Source organism: Pipistrellus kuhlii, unplaced genomic scaffold, assembly GCF_014108245.1.
Source record: "Pipistrellus kuhlii isolate mPipKuh1 unplaced genomic scaffold, mPipKuh1.p scaffold_m20_p_67, whole genome shotgun sequence".
NCBI lineage: Eukaryota > Metazoa > Chordata > Mammalia > Chiroptera > Vespertilionidae > Pipistrellus > Pipistrellus kuhlii.
In genome coordinates, this window is record NW_023425570.1 from 1,245,929 (window position 1) to 1,264,740 (window position 18,812).

General features: G+C 56.2%; 1 protein-coding gene across 2 annotated transcripts in view; it reads left to right on the top strand.

Moving 5' to 3' along the window:
• The window catches only part of PRKN (parkin RBR E3 ubiquitin protein ligase), a 351,420-nt gene that overhangs the window by 186,193 nt on the left and 146,415 nt on the right, over window positions 1–18,812 (top strand). The window contains exon 4 of one of the 2 annotated variants that reach the window (XM_045575139.1): window positions 6,390–6,512. In XM_045575139.1, the coding sequence (XP_045431095.1) occupies window positions 6,390–6,512 (123 nt within the window). The remainder of the gene's footprint in view (window positions 1–6,389; window positions 6,513–18,812) is intronic. The other variant, XM_045575140.1, reaches the window with a different exon arrangement.

Consider the following 18,812-nt stretch of genomic DNA (forward strand, 5'->3'; position numbering starts at 1 on the left):
AGGATCTGAGGATGGCAGGTGAAGAGGAGAGAGGATTCACACAGCCCACCTACCTGTGCCATAGGACCTTCTCAGTATGTATCTGGTCCACTGACACTTCCATTCGATGGGTGAATCAAATTTCGACAAAGCGATTTCAACTAATCCCCTCTATTCCCGAAGCCAATTTTAATGCCCCATTCTCATAGCACTTGTTTCTTTTTCCCTTAGTGTTTACCTCGGAATGATTCTCCCCTTTCCTCTGTTAACCCAGAGGCATCCTACCCCGTTGCCCTTGACAAGACCTTGACTGTACTTGGATGGCATCCATTAACCCTGGAAACTGGCTGCCAACAACGTCCAGGTCCTCAGTGTAACACTGTACCCTCCTGACCTTCCCGCCCGGTAGCACGTGGTTCTGTCTGACATTAGCTCAATGGGGCCTGTTCCGTGAAATGAGGCGAGCCCATCTCAGAGGGCAGCCCATGTGGGGACGTGCTGCAGAGCCCACGGGTGGACCGCTGGCATCCAGGCCTGAGCTCTGAGCAGCGAGCCACCTGTCCTGCTGTCCTGCTGTCCTGCTGTCCTGCAGGCCACAGCAGGCGCTGGGAGGAGAAGTGCTTTTCCTGATGTGCCAGTGGCACCGGCACTCACTGCCCCTGTGACAGATCTGCCTTCCATGCGTGCCTCTAATTACTCCCTGTTTCTAAGGCTCTTCTGTGTAAATGAAGTCACTGCAGGTCTCCACTGTGAGCTGAGGAGTGACTTTCGTCTGCGTGTGGGTCTTTAGAGCTATGGCCCGGCGTCAGGCCATTGGCGGAGTGAGCAGGTGGGAGGGAGCAGCTCCTGCCGCACTGAAGTGGCCGTCACCTCGGGGCCAGCAAAGGGCCGCAGGGAGCTGTGCCGGGGCAGCTTCTGGTGGCCGGACCCGGTGACAGCTCGTGGCGGCCCTGTTAGACCCAGAGGGTCTGAGGAACCAGGCCGTGCGCAGTAGGAAATCCTGTTTCTAGAAGGCTGGGAATAATGTCTGCAGCCCAGTGTCTAAGCGCAGCACTGGGCCCTCTGAGGCATTCAAGGAGAGCTAATCTTCCTGTTTTCACCTCATTAAAAGAGGATTTTCATGAGCTTCGAATAGCTCTTTGAAGATATTTATAACTTCAATCAGCTCACCTATTTATCAGCATTAATTTTGAAACTTTCAGCTATCTTGCAACAAAGCGGGAGATCAATGGACTAAAAAGCATTTCCCCCTGGATTTTTTGTTTTCCATTTTAATAACTCATACCGCTAAGGGTCAGGTTTTACATGAGAGTCCACGCTGACCCTGTGGCTTTGTTCCGTGGCTCTCATGACAATGCTTGTCATTAATGAGGAGTCCGGTCAGCCCCCAGCCCCGTGCCCACCCCGTGCCCTCCCTGTGCCCACCCCGTGCCAGTGAGCAGTGTAATGGGCTCCACCTAACCAAATATCCTGAAGGATTGGTTGGGCTCCAAGCAATTTAAATAGAACTATACCTCAGCTGTTTCCCAAAAGTTAGCATGAGGCTTCCATGGAAATAGCCTGCGAGAGCCAGCCTTGACTGGAGCAGACAGTGGGCACCTGGCTCACAGGGCACGGACCTGGAGGAACCCGGTTCTAAGTGTGTTGATGGCAAATGAGAAGAGGCGCTGCCATGCTGAGCCTCCCCTGTGTTCTTTCATTTTATTTAAAAAATGTGTGTTTATTGATTTCAGAGAGGAAGGGAGAGGGAGAGAGAGAGCACCATCAGTGACGAGAGAGAATCAGGGACCGGCCGCCTCCTGCACGCCCCACATTGGGGATCGAGCCCACAACCCGGACCTGTGCCCTGACTGGGAATCGAACCCTGACCTCCTGGTTCATAAGTCGATGCTCAGGCTGAGCTGTGTTGTTCCAACCCTCACAACAGCCTGCGAGGGGAGGGCAGGCGTGTCCGCTCCTGATGGCGAAGGGGCAGGGCCCGCGGGCGGGGCCGGGGCGCACAGCCCAGCCCTGAGGTGTCTTTGGAGGAAGTTGCACACCCTCACCTGCAGTGTCAGGACCTTCGTCCATCGAAGCAGGAGCCCTGGACGTCCGCTCGGGGCTGGAAGGGCCGTGACTCCCTGCACCCCCCTCGCCTGCACCCACAGGAGCCCATTTCTGGGTGAATGAGCACCCGCTGGCTCTGGCCGTGGCTATTTATCTAGCGCTGGTCCTTAAATTATGCCTCTCCCCAGTTTCGTCTGGGCATGGGGCGCGAGGTTATTACCTTCAAAATGAAGAATGAAAACATAAATCCGTAGCAACAAGAATGACAGCGCCCGGCAGGCGGAGGCGCAGCTTTAATCACGGCCCTCCCGGAGGAGGCCAGCCAGGCATCCATTACAGCCCGCAGCGGGAGACTGAGCCGGGCCCCTGCGGAACTCCCTGGGAGGCCCCTGGGAGGCTCCTGGGTGGAGGGCGTGTGGTGGAGGCTGTTGGCGAATCGCCGAGCCTGGGTTACTCTGGGAGCGAGGCTGCGGCCTGGTGACGCCGGGGCCGCGCGGGCGGCAGTGGGAGGGAGGGCCCGTCGGTGAGTCAGGGTCTGAGGGAATGACCGCTGCCCAGCGGAGGACAGCAGGGTTCTGCAGGTGCTGGGGAGGCTCTGCTTCCGGCCCATCCAAGGTGCTCACAGACGCCCCAGCAGACTGGGGTCCAGTCCCGGAGGCCAGCGGGAGGGCAGCCAAGGGCACTCGGCGGCTGCAGCAAGTGGGTGCCCCTGCGCTCAGCCCGCCCTGCCGCCAGGACACAACCCCAGGCAGCTGAGCTCTGGGTCCGGCCAGCGGGATGGAACTTCTGAGGCGAACGGGAAGTTTCCATCAGAGGCGGAACGACTTTTTTTAAGCATCCATTTGTCTTATTACCACAAAGGCTTTGGGCCTGAGCTCATGCCTAAGACACATAAAAGAAAAACGAGAATGCTGCAGGTCATGCTGCTTTTCACAAACCGAAGCGAGTAACACTGTGTTGAACAGGGGCTTTCTTTCCTCCGGATGCTGTGATATTGCTCGTGCTTTCGGCACTTTCTGGACCAAGAAGAGAGAATAAGGAAAGGGGGGGCGCGGTGAGGGTGTCCTTACGCGGACAAAGTGGGAGAGGAAAGCTCAAGACCACGAGGGGGCTGCAGTGCTCGGGCGGGACAGTTCCTGCAGACACTTCGATGCATCCTGACCGACCGTGAACTGCTCTCAGCCTCCAACAGGGAAAAAACCTCGAGAGAGAAGCGGATAGACCACTTTGTGAGTTCCATCCGCAGGCTGCCCCTGGCTCGGTATGACAAGCACGTAAGCTGATGGATTGGGGTGGAGCGGAGCTAACTGTCCGGGGCTCCTTGGAGCATCAGGCAGAGCTGGTTCATGAACCTCTGCAGTGGACTTACCTAGGGCAAGTCCACACACGGATTGAACGCTTTCCTTCATTTCGTGTTGTTAAGACCTGCACCTGCACAGAACGGCTCAGGTCAGGCAGGCTTGGGTGGGCTGTGCTCTGTGGCTCCTGTTCTGAGCCTGTAGAGTTTGCCTGGCCCTGGCCGACATGGCTCAGTGGTTGAATCAACCTATGAACTAGGAGGTCGTGGTTCAGTTCCAGTCAAGGGCACACACCTGGGTTGCAGGCTCGATCACCAGTAGGGGATGTGCAGGAGGCAGCCGATCCATGTTTCTGTGTCTCCTCTCTAAGGAAAGCAATAAAACTATATTGTATAAAAAGAGAAAATCAATAAGGAAACTTTTTTTTTAAGGTGCTGTGGAGTCCTGTTTACCCTGGCTGATCGGAGCCGCCCCTCCCCTCCTCGGGTTGGGCTCAGCTTGCACGGCGGGCACCCACTGCCGTGCCCTCAGGGGCACCCAGGGGACTTGGCTAGTCCACCAGCGGGGCTACAGAAACACAGCCATCGAAAAGCTCCTTGGGTTATCTGGGGGAAAGTCATTTCTAGGAAGTTGAAGGTCTTAGGGGTGAGCACCGTGTTAGCTGCGACTTAATTACAAAGGATTCAGCGGACAGATGCTGACATGCAGCACCCGGGGGTGTGTGTGCAGGAGACGGCCCCCCACACTCAGCCATGCAGAGTGTTCGCGGGGGTAAATTGCAGGAAGCAGATAGTTTGGAAATGTGAAATGTTTCTCTAGATTGAAAACTTATAACACAAAGAGGGGAATCTGCCAGCACAAGCTGCTCTGAGTCTTGCACGGGAAGGGGCGGCCCTCGGGAAGAGCTGGTCAGGAGGGAAAAAGGGTTTTCAGACCCAAACAAGTCACCGGGCGGGGTCCACGCTGGTGACCGGAGCCGGCGGACCCCTCCGGACGGGCTGTGGCAGACCCGCCATGCCCGCCTTAGGCGGCCTCTGGGAGCGTGTGCTCAGCCTGCGGGCGGGCAGGCGGGCGCGGGAGGCTGCCCGGAGATGCTCACCGGGTGTCTTCCGATTCCCATTCTGTTCCGTCCTGTCCCGGGCGCTCAGAGCTCAGCGTGACGCTGAGAAGCCTGCCATGCGGTGTCCTGTAGCCACGCAGGCGGGAAAATGGTCTGAAAGGGGATCTCAGGATTCACCCACTCTGGCCTCGCAGAGCCGACAGCTCGGAATCTGCTGTAGCCTGTAGCTGGGCAGCCTGACCTCGGCCTGGCCGTTCCTCCCCAGCCCAGCCGCCCTGGAAAGTGAGGAGCGGTCTCGTGTCATGGCGTGGGCTGTGGCCCGGGCGCCGGCTGCCGTGCTCTCTCTTCTCAGGGGCCCCGGCCCAGGTGGCAGCCCGGAGGTGGGGGCTGGGTCTGCAGATCCCCGGGGTGTCGTAGTGGAGACCACGTTGGCGACTCTCCGGCAGGAGGGAGCGAGCGAGCAGGCCCCAGTCCGGTCTCGAGGCACTTGGCTCTTCTGCGCAGCTCGCTGACTGTGCTCCCCGCAAGGCTGGGGTCTGGGCGGGCCTCTGGGAGCGTTCCTTACCCATCCCTCTTCTCCTGCCTTTTAAAACCGTCTAACCTTTACCCAGGTTATAAAACTCGAGGAACTGGATTTGTCCGTGTTGTTGGTAAAGGTTTTAACAGTAACGGCTCTGCCACCTTCATAAGCTCACCTTACTCCACATTAAAATGTCACAGTTCCCTGATCTTCCCCTGTTCTGTCAGTTGTCATGGTGTTTCTATAGCTTTAACATGCTTCATCTGTCCCATTTCTGATACCTGACCTTGAGGATATGTTTTAAGTGGTTATTATAGTGCTAACAACACTGTGATATTCATCAACTTAAATACCACACACATCGAGGCACTGAAGTTACGAAAAGGTGTCAGAAAAGGGTAGTTTCTCATCAGTGATTTCCAGAGTGGACAGGTAGATATCTGCTGGAAACCGGAAGCCAAATATTAATCTCTGAGACTGAGGATTATAAAATATATTGCCAATAACTGATAAAAATAGGAAACTTGAATCTTTATTGTGCTTTTCATTTTACAAGTATTGCCACCCATAATGTTAGTGAAGATGGCTGAACAAATGACCATTCAGTATGTCTTTTTTTGTAAATTAGTAAAACAAATGGAGCTTCATAAGACTTTAGGATCTTTTCTCATTTATATTCTGTTTTAAACAAATCATATGCATTTGGGAGTCTAAATATTTTCACTCCTAATGATCAAAAATACCTTACCCAGCCAGCAGTAAGTTAAGGATTAGAGAAGTATTTAGTAACTTTAGAGACCTAGAGTTACAGCACGGTTGTTCTTTCACTGGTAAGTGCTTTTGGGTCAAGTTAGCTCTTTGCAAACATGGACGTGTGAGGCCCGCCAGGGGCTTCCTCCTTGCCAGAGGCGCATGCTCACTGACTGACTGCCCAGCTCTGACTCCGATGGCGTGTTGCTAGGCGGCACGTGTCCTGGTGGAGAGCCCAGTGAGAGGCACAGCCCCGTCCCGGCCTGGGTGCCGCCCGCCCTGCGGCTCTGTCTTCCCGGGTGTGACCCTGGGTTGAAACAGCTTCATCAAAAACCCAGCAACCCGGGAGGCTCTCGCATCCTGGGAGATGCCTGCTCCATCCCTGTGGATCGATAGGAAGAAGAAAAGTCCAGAGCCTTCAAACTGTGCTCGGAGGGTGAAGCTGGACTCAGGAGCATGGTCTCTGCGTCCCCACAGCCCCAACTCCGTCCCTCACAGCCGCGGCGGCAGAGGGCACCCCATGGCCCCAGCAGCAGGCCGCGCACTCGGCTCAGTGGGGCCGTGGCCGGAAGAAATGCCTCTTTCTGTTTCGAGCATGAAACTAGCTCTCCCAGATGACTGTGCTGCAGCCGTGGTGGGACGTTCACCCGTGAATGTGTCCAGGGCTCCCGGAAGCAGCCGGCGCCTGCCCGCTTGGTTCTGGGTCGATCCCTGACACCACACCTGCTTCTTCCCCGCAGGTCGCCCGGCCTACAACAGCTTCTACGTCTACTGCAAGGGCCCCTGCCAGCGGGTGCAGCCGGGGAAGCTCCGGGTGCGGTGCGGCGCCTGCCAGCAGGCCACGCTCACGCTGGCCCAGGTAAGGCCCGAGCGCCGGCAGAGGGAGCGTGGTGTGAAGTTGTCGTGGGAGTTCCTAATGAGCCGTCGCCGCGTCCCACCCCGCGGCCTTCGTGTGGTGGCCATGGTCAGTGATGCCGACGGCTCAGTTAAAGCTGCAGGACTGGGGAGGTCCGGGGAGCCCGCGGGGCCCGGGTCTTCGTGCAGGCCTGCTGGCAGGAGAGGGACGGCCTTCCCCAGGAGGGGAGACTTGGGGTGCCTTCTTCACCTTCCGAAGGTGCTGGGCAGGGTTCGGGGCCCGGGTCTGTGTGGGGTCACAGGCTTGTGTATACATGTCAGCATTCAAGGGGCTCCCTGTGCCCGTGCGCTGAAGGGCGCTGAGTGGAGGGGTGGGTGGGAAGGGAGCGGCCGCTGGGGGACGCCACCCGGTGCCTTTGGAACGGGGCCGCAGCCCAGCGTCTGCTGTGGCCTCGCCGGCTTCTGTGCCGCCCAAGGCTGAGGACGTGACGTTTTTACGTGGTTGGGAAACAGCAGAAGGAGAACGTCGTGTGACCCGGGACCTTCAGGTGAAGCTGGCACTCAGCAGCCGCAGTGAAATCCTGTTGGGCCATGGCCAGTAGTTTGTCGGTGTTTCAGGCCAATACATGGCAGCCACACAGGCAGGCCGGGTGGGAAGACAGCGTGCGAGTGATCCAGGCTCGTCCTTACCCCCCTCACACCCAGAGGGGACCTTCCAGGCTGTCCCTGGAGAGGCTTCTGTCCTAAAGCCCCACAGCGTTCTCCACCCGACGCCCCCGCCTTCCCAGTGCAGCCAACAGCCCTGCTGGTCGGTCCGGCACAGCCCCGACCCTCACACGGGCTGTGACTGTTACCGCCTACTGTTCCCAGTACAAAGGCAATAACCAATCATTACTGAACTCCAAGCTTAATCCTTTCCGTGGGTTATCTCCATTAATTACGTGCAAACACTCTGAGGTCAGCACTGTTAGCAAATCCCGTTAGATTGGGGAGGGAAGGAGGCTTAAGGAGATTAGGTAAACAAGCCCGCTAAGTGGTGGCCCGGGATTTGAACCGGCTGTGTGACCTCGGCCTGGAGGTTAAAGTTCCCCTTCACCACACAGATGGAGCTGTTACACGAGGTCACCTGTCAGTGCCCCGCGACCACAGGTGAGCGAAGGGCTAAGTCAGGTGCGGGCAGTGGGCGGGAGGCCGGCTCCGGACAGGAGTCAGCCCCCAGGTGTCAGCAATTGGGGGTGGGGTCCTCAGTGTGGCCAATCTTTAGTTAACAAGGAGGAACCATAAACATGCAATCTTTCCTGGAAAAGTGTGCTCCCCGGGGAAATAAAGCAACGCCAAGGAAAAGCACCGCAGCATCTGCCTAAATGCCCACACCTGCGTGCAGGGTCACGTGATGGTGGGTTCGGCCGCAGCAGCTCCCGTCTCGGTGAGTCTCCGCGGGGGCGGTGTGGGGTGAGCCCTCCCAGGGCTCCGGAGGGAGGCCCCTTCATCACCTTCCCCACCCCCAGCAGCTGAGGAACTCGGGGGCGGGGCCCCGGGACCCAGGGCTTAGGGAGCAGGTTGGGTTCTTACTTGCGCCCATTAGTGGAAACGTGAAGAGTACTGAGAACGCCAGCTGGAACATGAATACTTACAAACGTAAACTGCCGTGTGATTGTTTTCACATATATTAATATTACTATAACACACACACACACACACACACACACATCTACTTTTCCTGGAAATCAATACAGGCTTGGCTAATTCCTTTTGAAGAAGCGAATGCACCCCACCCCAGCCATGTATTTTTCTCTAATTCTCATGACAGACCTGCACAGTAGCTCTTGTCACCTCGTGGTGTGAACAGAGGGTCAATGGCCACCCAAGTCAGGTGTGGGCACCAGGAGGGAGCAGTCCTGTCTGTGTTTCCCGGGAGCACTCCTTTCCTAGCGAAGACCTGGACGCTCAGATCTGCTGGTCAGTGTCCCATGGTCCAGCTAAAGAGACCCTTCAAAAGTTCTCCTGGAAAGCAGAGGCCGGTTTGGCTCAACGGATAGAGCGTCCGCTTGGGGACTGAAGGGTCCCGGGTTCGATTCCGGTCAAGAGCATGTACCTTGGTTGCGAGCATATCCCCAGTAGGGGGTGTGCAAGAGGCAGCTGATTGATGACTCTCTCTCATCGATGTTTCTAACTGTCTATCTCTCTCCCTTCCTCTCTACAAAATCAATAAAATATATTTAAAAAATTAAAAAATAAATAAATAAATAAAAAGTTCTCCTGGAAAGATGTGCTGGAGGGTTTTTAAAAATGGCCGTCTTCAAACACTACTCCAGGATGGCCTAGCCCAGGTGTGCAGTACAGTGTCGGTGTCTGCGTGCCGCCCCCTGGCACTCGGCATGGGCGCGGGCCAGGCGCCTCAGCCTCCGTCAGCGACAGTGGGCACACTCCTCGGGGCCCTTGGGTGCCATCTCTGGGGTGTGGCCACCAGCCCACTGCTGTGGGCCCGCCCAGCGACCATGTGCAGGGCTGAGCCTCCCGGCGGAGGGGTTCTATGTGGACACGAGGCAGTGCTCCGTCTCCTTTCCCAGAGATTTGCAAAGACCTGCAATCCACATGGTCTCCCCTGGCCAAGGAAAAGGAGAGAGAACTCGGACTGGGTGTGGCTGGCGAGTGTGATGGCAGAGGGTTTATCTGGGGCTCTTTCCATTCGTTTATGTGACGCGTCACATTATTGGTTTGCGAATATTGTACCAGCCTTGCATCCCTGGGATAAATCCCTCTTGGTCATGGTGTAGGATCTTTTTAACATATTGCTGGATGCGATTTGCTAATATATTGTTGAGGATTTTAGCATCTGTGTACATCAGTGATATCGGCCTGTAATTCTCTTTGTGGTGTTTGTATCTGGATTTGGAATTGGGCTAATGCTGGCCTCAGAGAAAAGGTTTGGAAGTGTTCCTTCCTCTTAGATTTTCTGGAAGAGTTGAGGAGTCAGGTGTCAGTTCTTTGAATGTTTGGTAAAACTCCGCTGTGAAGCCGTCTGGAGCCGGGGTCCTGTTTGCTGGGGGTTTTCTGATCACGGCTTCCATTTCATCAGTTGTGCTGGCCTAGTCAGCTTTCCTGATTCCTCCGGGTTCATCTGGGAGACTGTATGTTTCTAGGCACTTGTCCATTTCACCCACATTGTCCAGCCTGTCGGCCTACAGTCATGCACATCCGGACTGCCATAGGGGCTTTTCCTGCACAAGGAGACACACTTGAACCTACTCAGCCCCCTGGGTTATTTTTAAAAACAGAATCTTACGTTTTTGGCTGGAGAAGTAAGTCGGCAATGAGCCGCAGGCTCTCCTGAGTTGCAACAGTGGCCTCCTCATGCTGGGGGGTGGTTTTGAAATTACCCATAATTCCAGCGTCTTCTCACCACCTCTCACACGTGACGCGGGAGGTGGCCGTGGCCGCCTGCTTCCTCTGGACAGAACATCGTCAACGCAGAGGAGCAGCCGCTGCTGCTGCGGTGCGAGGGGTGGCGAACTGCTGTCTGAGGTTCGGCCTGGCCTGGAGGACACCTTGGTCCGCTTGGTTTTCTTCTTTGTCCAAATCAAATTATCTTTTTTATTTCATGCTCACCTTGACTAGGGTTTCCATTAATCAAAAGGGCCTTTAGAAAAATGAACACTCACTCGAAAATAGCGAGCAGCGGCCGATTGGAAAACCGTGGCCGGCATCCAATTCCCTCGCCCGCCCGAGGTTGCCCACCTCGAGTCCGCACAGAAACGATGCAGCCTGAACATGAGAGGGCACATTGCCAGTGCACACGCGTGTCCGGTCGCGCTCGGGGCCAATAAGTGGATGATGGAGAGCATCTGCCATCGCCGCCTTCCTTGCCAGCGCAGAAAAGCAAGCATCGCCTGGCCGGGTCCTCAGAGCCCTTGGACTTTTCATGCCCCAGCTAAGTGGGCAGAAGAGGCAGGCTTTCCAAGCTCTGGAGGCCATCACTGCTGTTAGAAAAGGATTAGAACTGAAGAGGAATGCCCACTGAAAACAGAAACAGCGCCCAGAGACTTGCAGATGCTCGCCCTTTGCCCTTCCCCTAGGACCAGAGTGGCAGTGGTTCCTCCTGCCCTCGGCCTGTCCTGGGGAGGGGCGAGCTCCGGAGAGGAAGCAGGAAGTGCAGACAGATGTGGCTCTCAGCTCCGCCACCAGGAGGCACGGGGGCCGTTACACGGTCTTTTGGCTGGTGCCCTTCCGGAGAAGCTCAGGCGATGGAGGCGTCTGCCTGGGGACCGTCCTAGGGGGTCCCTCTCCGCCACTGCAGGCGTCCACCCGCTGAGGCTGCCTGTCCTCTCCGGGATCTCAGGCCAGGAGCTGCCACGGCCTGGTGGCCGGCGCCTCCTGTAGGAAATGAAGCTTCCATAACAGGAAGAAGCGGCGGCTTTTCTAGCGGGACACAGGCTGACAGTGCAGCGAGGGCCTCATGGCCAAGCCCGGTGGACTGTGACAGTGATGGAGACAGGATGCGCAGGAGTGAGCCAGGACACTCGCACACAGCGCTCTGCTGGGATCCCGGGCTCCGGACGCCTGGAGAGAGTGGCCGCCACGGCCTGGGCCTCTAGGTGCTTGAATTCTGGTTCTCAGACTTATTAGCTGGATGACTTTGTCTCAATTTATTTCTCTCGTTGGTGTTGTTAATATGTATTTTTATTGATTTCAGAGAGGTAGGAAGAGAGAGAGAGAGAGAGTCATTGAGCGGCTGCCTCCCACACGCCCTGCACTGGGGAGAGAGCCCACAACCTGGGCCTGTGCCCTGACTGGCAATCGAGCTGTGACCTCCTGGCTCATAGGTTGACACTCAACCACTGAGCCACACTGGCCAGGCAACTTGTCTAAATTTCCTTGTCATAAACCGGAAGTAAGATTTCATTGACGTTACAGCAGAGGTTCAAGGACTAGCTCCTTAAAGCGGGCAGTGTGGTGCCTGGCACGTGAGACGCGGTGGAAGCTGGTAGGTCTCACTGCCATTCCCCCAGACGGAGAGTGTCCTACGCTCATGCAGCACCGGGCCGCTGACCTCTCAGCTCTAGGGCTCTTCCCGGCTCAGCTACACACTGGTAGTCCCTCAGCACAAACACCAGGGACCTTCCTATCACCATTAACATCTTTCTGTGTGCAGTCAGCCTATTTGTCTTTTTTTTTTTTTTAATGGAATTTATTGGGGTGACATTGGTTCACAGAATCATACGAGTTTCAAGAGTACAACTCAGTGAAACATCACCCGCACACCTATCGTGTGCCCGTTACCCCAAGCAAAGCCTCCGTCTGTCCCCACACCCGCTTTGCCCCCCCACCTATCCTCGCCCCTGCCCCTCGGGCTGTGCCCTCTGTGGCCTGTGTCTGTGTCACAGGGAGCTGGCTGCAGCCAGGAACGGGGCGATGCCCGCGTCGGCACGGCAGTCGCTTTATCTGGAAGAGCTCTTTGGCCACTGTAAGGAGAGACTGCCCCGGAACAGCGTTAACGCCACAGGTTCCTATGAGGAATGGCGCGAGAAATAGAGGGAGCGGGAAAGTGCCCGGTGTGATAGACTTTAGTTAAAACCAGGTTATAGATCAGGGACAATTTATGGGAGGAAAAAGTATTAAGAAATGCAGCCTCAATGTATAATCATTCCTAAACTTAATGTTTGTTAGAGATTAATTGTCGGTCAGGAGCCTCCTTGCTTCTCTTACTATCAAACCCACTCTGAGCTCTGCCCCCAGGCCCGGCCTGAGCTGCGCACTGAGCCCGCGTCTGCCTCCTCCTTCCCGTGCAGCGCTGGGCTGCCGGCGCTCCTGAGCGTGGGCAGATGGGAGAGCCCAGCCCCATATCTTACGCTTTTGAGGTATCTTTCCCTGCAAAGGCCCCCGGTGTCCCCGTGGCCGGTGTCCCCGTGGCTGGTGTCCCCGTGGCCGTTGTCCCCGTGGCCGTGTCCCCGTGGCCGGTGTCCCCGTGGCTGGTGTCCCCCTGGCCAGGGTGTCGCTGGCCTGCGACGTGTTGGTTTGTGCCCCGTGCTGGGCACACGGCAGCCCTGCCCCCTCCGAGCGGAGCCTGGTCAGTCCGTGCCTGACAACCACAGGGCTGCTGCCCGCGGCCAGACAGCGGGCACAGGGAGCCCGCCTGCGGGTGTTAGCTAGTTCACAGGTGATCTGGGGCTTCCACACGCTCATGCCTTCCCCTGGGGACCTCACGCTCCCCGCACGGATGCACTGAGGCCGGAGGGATGGAGAGGTTTGCTGGTGCCATCTGGTCCACAGAGAAGGGACCCAAGTCCTATCCCGTGGTCTCGCGCATTTTCCTACCGGGGAGGGGGAGGAGTGTGGGGTTAGACCCGCTCGGCCGCCTTCCCTGCGGAGTCCCATGCACTGGCCTCCATCCTCCGCAGGCAGATGGGGACCAGGCAGCGGCTGGGAGAGGGACACGATGTTTCCTGCGGTGAAGAGGAAACAGAAGGTCTTGGGGAACTTGAAGAACAGAGAATCAGGACAATCAAGGACCCTGAACTTGACCCCTCTCCTGCAGGCGGGCCTGCCTCCTGTTTTCCTGTCAGTGAGCGGCTTTCACAAGCACTTGAAGGGCGTTCGTGTCAGTTTGGAGCAGTGCATGCGGCCATGGGTTCGTTCCTTTCCTTTGGAAATTATGATTTTGAAGGAGAGTGAGTTTGTACAAACACTGGTTTCTCTTTTTGATGCTGGCCTGTCATTTATTGGAGAAACCCCTGCAAATGTATCGGTTACAATTTGAAATTTAGTCAATATTTGCTTTGAAATGTCTGTGTATCTTATTGAACTTTGGAAATTCCAGTGAGTTTAGAAAGAAATCTATACGATTGGAGAATGGTGTGTAGTTTAGGTGAGTTATGGCTAAATAATATCACAAATCCGGGAGAATGTCAATGCATGTGCTGGGAAAAGCCCGCTCCGCGCTGTTAGAAGAGGCGTTACTGCGGTTAGCGAACAGGAGGCCGAGGCGGGCAGCGTGTCCTCTTGTTTATCACGTTTGATGTATAACAGTTTTGAAATAAATGCCTCATCTCAGGGCCTGAAATCGGCCTGTTACCAAGGGGGGAAAATTGGTTTGCTGTACGTGTCTCAAAGATCTGCAGGCTGGTACCGCTTAATGCTGCCCATTCTACCTGAAGCATGCCAATTTCTAAAATCTTTCATTTTTACTTATTTTTTTATTGCTTTCAGGGAGGTAAAGGAGAGGGATGGAGAGAGAGAGAAACATCAATGATGAGAATCATGGATCAGCTGCCTCCTGCACGCCCCACACTGGGGATCCAGCGGCCACCTGGGCATGTGTCCTGAGCTGGAATCGAACTCTCACCTCCTGGTTTACAGGTCAGCCCTCAACCAGAGCCATGCCGGCCGGGCTGGTTTCTGAAACCCTGAAGCACGTGTGTGGTGTGCGCCTTTAGCTTCAGCGGGGGTCGGGAAGGAAATGGGAGGAGGGGAGCGGGCGACAGGGGGAGTTGGGCAGAGCCAGTGGGGAGGCGAAGGGGTAGGCATTTGTTACGTCATCGATGGTGAGCTCTTGGGAACGCTCCTGCTATGCAGTCCATGTGTTTCTGTGTTTCTGTTTGTCGAACGCCGGGCTGATGGACCGAAGGGACTACTGTGCGCTGGGGAAAGTGCGGGCTCATGGCAGGAAGGCCCTCAGGCCGCTCCGCGCTAAGGCAGCCAGAGCCCTCCATGGAGGAGTCCCATCATCCCCGGGCATCTCATCCCCGCCGCCCTCCGGCCATGGCAGCTGGTCTGTGTGCGGGGCGGTTCGGATGTTAGACGAGGATCCCGTTAGGGTAGCTCCAGGCCTGCAGTCGGTGTTTCTGAGCCTGGAGGGCACAGCACCGTGATGTCTGTGGAGAAGATGGGCTTGTAAACACAGCAGTGGATAAGGACGCGTTTGCTGTGAGCGGGACCAGCTGTGTGTGGAATGAACAGGACAAAGAACAAGGTGTGAACGCCTGGCCGGGGCATTGCAGCACGAAGCTGCCTCGGACAGACTGTGGGTGGGAGGGGCGGGCGCTGGCCACAGTGGGGTGAGGGGGACAGGACTGTGGCAGAGCGGCTCTCCCGGGCCCGGCGCCTCTGCCTTCACTCTGGTTCTCGCCGGTAGCAGGTAGCACAACTGGGCCCGTGAACTCTGCCTTCTGGACACATCAGCCCGCGTGGCGAGGCCGCCAGGAGATGGAGTGTGCGAGCCCCTTCTAGACCATTCTTTTGTTTAAACAATTTCTAAAGGAGCGCCTCCGCCGACCTGCGTGTCACTTGTTGTACGAAGCGTTCTCTCTCTCTCCTCTCCGCTCCTGGTCCCCCCGGGCCGGTCGCCACTCACTCAGCACTTACGGGCCACAAGGATGTCATCTGGGCCACAGCAGAGCGGCGTGTCACACGGAGGAGAAGCCGTAATTGTTAGGAAAATGCTCTAGGGCTTTATGGCTGCTGACACATCGCCTTGGATTAATGAGCAATAATGATGAATGGCTTTCTTTATGGGGAAAATTTATTTACCCTGTTCACTTCCTTGAGATGGATGCCATTTAATAGGCAGATGTCCTGAGTGCCCTCTCTTAGCACAGACATCATGTCTGCATGGAGCCGGGGGTAGAGGGAGGGTTGGGGGCAGAGGGGGGCACAGCAGGTGAGAGGTGGGCCCAGGCCTCTGTGTGGAAAGGGGGATGGGAAGGTGCCCTGGTACCCAGGGCGGAAAGCTGCCCACTGGCTTGCTGTTAGGTCTTAAAATCAGCCGATTAAACTGCCACTCGCTGAGCGCTAATCCCCAGGGCTTCCCACCGACGTGACCTTTTCCGTTCCACCCTGAGGAGGAGGAGCGAAGGCTCAGGGAGAGGCATCCAGATGCTCCTGTTTCCTGAGGGGAATGCGGGCGAGGCCTGCGTGCCCACCACGGCGGGATGGAGTGAGCGGCCAGTCCGCTTCCCCTTCCCACAGGCCGGTGCCCGGCGCCCACACTCTGGGCAGAGGGCGAGGAAGCCCCGGCCCCGCCGAGTAACCTCGCTCTGGGCGATTCAGTGGAATTCCACCGACCAGTGCTCACTTTTTATAATTTCTGTCCATGCTGCCATTTGCTGCGGTGACCATGGCTGCTGAGCAGAAATGTATAAGGTTTGTAGGGATGTACCTACTCTGAACATTTGTCTAATGGAGGAGAATGAGATTGAGGCCAAGGAGCATATTTGTGACCCATTTTAGTCTTCCTGGCCACCCCGTCCCTCTGGTTTATCTGAGAGCATTCCGTTTTACAGAGCCCGTGATCACTTCCGCCCCAGCTCCTGCATTCTGCGGACCTCATGCTCTCTCCGCGGATCTTTGAAAAGTGTTGATCTGAATACCGTTCGGTTTTAGCTCCTTCATTAAGTGTTTTCGTTGGTTCTCTCCATTTCGTTGCAAGTTTCTGAGCGCGTAGCCTGTCACCACAGTCTACAGAGTATGACTCAGGCTTTGGAAACGTCTCCTTAGGATAAAGGAAGGGGCGTTTTCCCAAGAACTGAGGCCACAGTCCCCATGTCTGTCCTCAGAGCGCTCAGCGTGTGGGCTCACCTCGGAAGCGGGGCCTCCACCCACAGCGGTGGCATTCCGCTCGGGGCTCCGCAGGAGCCTGGGGAGGCCTGGCCGCCCTCTGGCAGGGGAGCTCGCTGCTGAAAAGGAAAGTGTAACCACCCCCGAGGTCTCCGAGGGGAGGCAGGCCTCTGATACAATAGACTGCCTGTGTGCGAGATTAATTTGCTCCAGACTGGCTTGATTACTTAAATTGATTTCACTTGATTGGTTTTTGGTAATTAGGGAAGTGATCTTCCAAAGTGGACGACAGCTGATGACTAAGAACTCCATAGTCGAAGAGGAAAGTATCGAGAGAACGGCGAGCCGGCGCGGGGGGTGAACCGTCTCCTCCAGTCCCTGTCCCAGGGACAAGGAGCTTCTCTGCAGAAACGACGGGGAAGCCATTGGGGTGGCTGTTTGCCGGAAACTATATAAAGGACATGGACGACGGCACAATCAGAAATCCAAGCTGGATTCTGGTCCCTCACGGTGGCCCCTTACTTTGCGAAATGGGCCATACCCCTACGGACGTGGGAGAGACTGCCTGCCAGAGAAGGAAACAGTGTCCGCGAGAACGGTTCCCATGGGTAAAAAATAAATCAATAAATAAAATAAAAATCACCGTGCCCATCAAGAAAGAGCCTGTCGCCAGGCTGGCGTGGCCCGGTAGTTGAGCGCTGACCTAGGAACCAGGAGGTACAGTTGGATTCCCGGTCAGGGCACAGGCCCAGGCTGTGGGCTCGATCCCCAGTGTGGGGCGTGCAGGAGGCAGCCGATCCATGATTCTCTCTCGTCACTGTTGATCTCTCTCTTCCTCTCCCTTCCTCTCTGAAAGCAATATAAATACGTTAAAGAGAAAGCAGAAAGGAAAGAGCCTGTGAGTTTGCTAGGGAAACGCAATGGGTGTTTGATTAGTGTTTACTGCCCCGGTCAGCTCTGATGCATAAAAATTCCATTATTTCCCTCCCGTCTGCCCTGGAACAGTATGAGGCTCATCAGAAGTGAACGGCAGTGAGGGGCTGGACAGAGATAAGGCTGTTCAACAGGAATGACAGGTGTTCAGGGCAAGGTCTGGAAACAGGCAGGCCTGTTCCACCACTTCCAACACACTTTTCCCGTTTCCTTCCCCGACCGCTTTAGTCCTGGTGTTGCTAGAGCTGAGGGCGTTCAGTGTTCTTTAACATACGGACATTTGTGTGAGTGTGAGTGTGAGTGTGAGTGTGTGTGTGTGAGTGTGTGTGTGTGTGTGTGTGAGTGTATGTGTGAGAGTGTGTGAGTGTGTGTGTGTGTGTGTGTGTGAGTGTGTGTGTGTGTGCGTGTGTGTGTGTGTGTGTGTGTGTGTGTGTGTGTGAGTGTGTGTGTGATAGTGTGTGTGTGTGAGAGTGTGTTTGTGTGTGAGTGTGTGTGTGAGAGAGTGTGTGTGTGAGAGAGTGTGTGTGTGTGTGAGTGAGTGTGTGTGTGAGTGTGTGTGTGTGTGTGTGTGTGAGAGAGAGAGTGTGTGTGTGTGAGTGTGTGTGAGTGTGAGTGTGTGTGTGTGAGTGTGTGTGTGTGGGTGTGTGTGTGAGAGAGTGTGTGTGTGTGTGTGTGTGTAAAGTGAGTGTGTGAGTGAGTGTGTGTGTGAGAGAGTGTGTGTGTGTGTGAGTGTGTGTGTGATGCAGTGAGAAGGAGCTTCTATTGCAGGGCATGGCTCCCTGGGGAGCATGTCTCCCTCCTTACAGAGAGGAAAAGAGGAATCAGGGGCAGCACTTGCTGTTTTTTCTCGCAGGTGCCCCGCCTTTGCCCTTGCTCCCTGGCACCCCCTGTGGGTGGAGCGCTGTTGTGAAGGGTGGGGCAGTGGGAGGGGAATCCAGAAAGCCCCTGCACCTCCCAGGCAGGGCCCTGAGCAGTGCTCCCAGTGCCCCTCCCAGCTTCAAGGTCAGGCGGCCTGAGAAAGCTTTCTCCCGTTTTCTGGTCTCGGGCATTTGCAATCCTATTAGCATTTTAACAGCTTTAGTAATTCAGGCATTAAAACATCTATTTAATTTCCTTTAATCTGCTGTTTTCCAAACATCGGGCTGCTGGCGGGCGGTCCTCCTGGTCACACCTGACCTCGCCCAGCTGGCTTTCTGGGACACACTGTAGGAAAGGGCTCTGTCCTTGTCCCTCCCGGAGCCAGAGTGGCTTTCCCCGTGGACGCAGCCTCCCCGCAGCCCATGAAACAGAGGCTTCCAGCAACGCGCCTCCTCTCTCCGTGGGGGGCGGCCGGGACTCCCCCGTACATTTCACCTTGACCTGTGTCCTCCCCCGCAGACAACATGGTCCTTGAATCAGTTGCAACTTCCAGGTGGAAAGCACTCCGTGCGGTGTGAGGCGGCGGTGAACTCAGCGTCTCCTCGCATTCCCTGCGGGTCCCCATCTTCATCCCCCCAGGATGTCACTGGTGGGGAAACACCTGTTTGTTCCCGCAGCTTCGGTACCCGAGCCCCAGCCCCGCAGCCTTGGTCCCGTTAGTGAACAATGAGCCACCCGTTTCTCTCGGTCCCGGTGACTGGGCTGAGGCGGGGCTGGCGTTGGAAGGGTGGGCTCAGTCTCGCTGCTGCATTGAGGGTTTTGCTGGCGGGTCAGGAGGGCGCCAGGAGAGCAGGTGGCCCGTGGGGTCTGGGGAGAAGGTGGGTGGGGAGAGCTGGGAGAGGTGGAGACTTGGGGGTGCACGTGTGGAAGACGGGGAACTGGGCGCTGTCGCCGGGCTCGT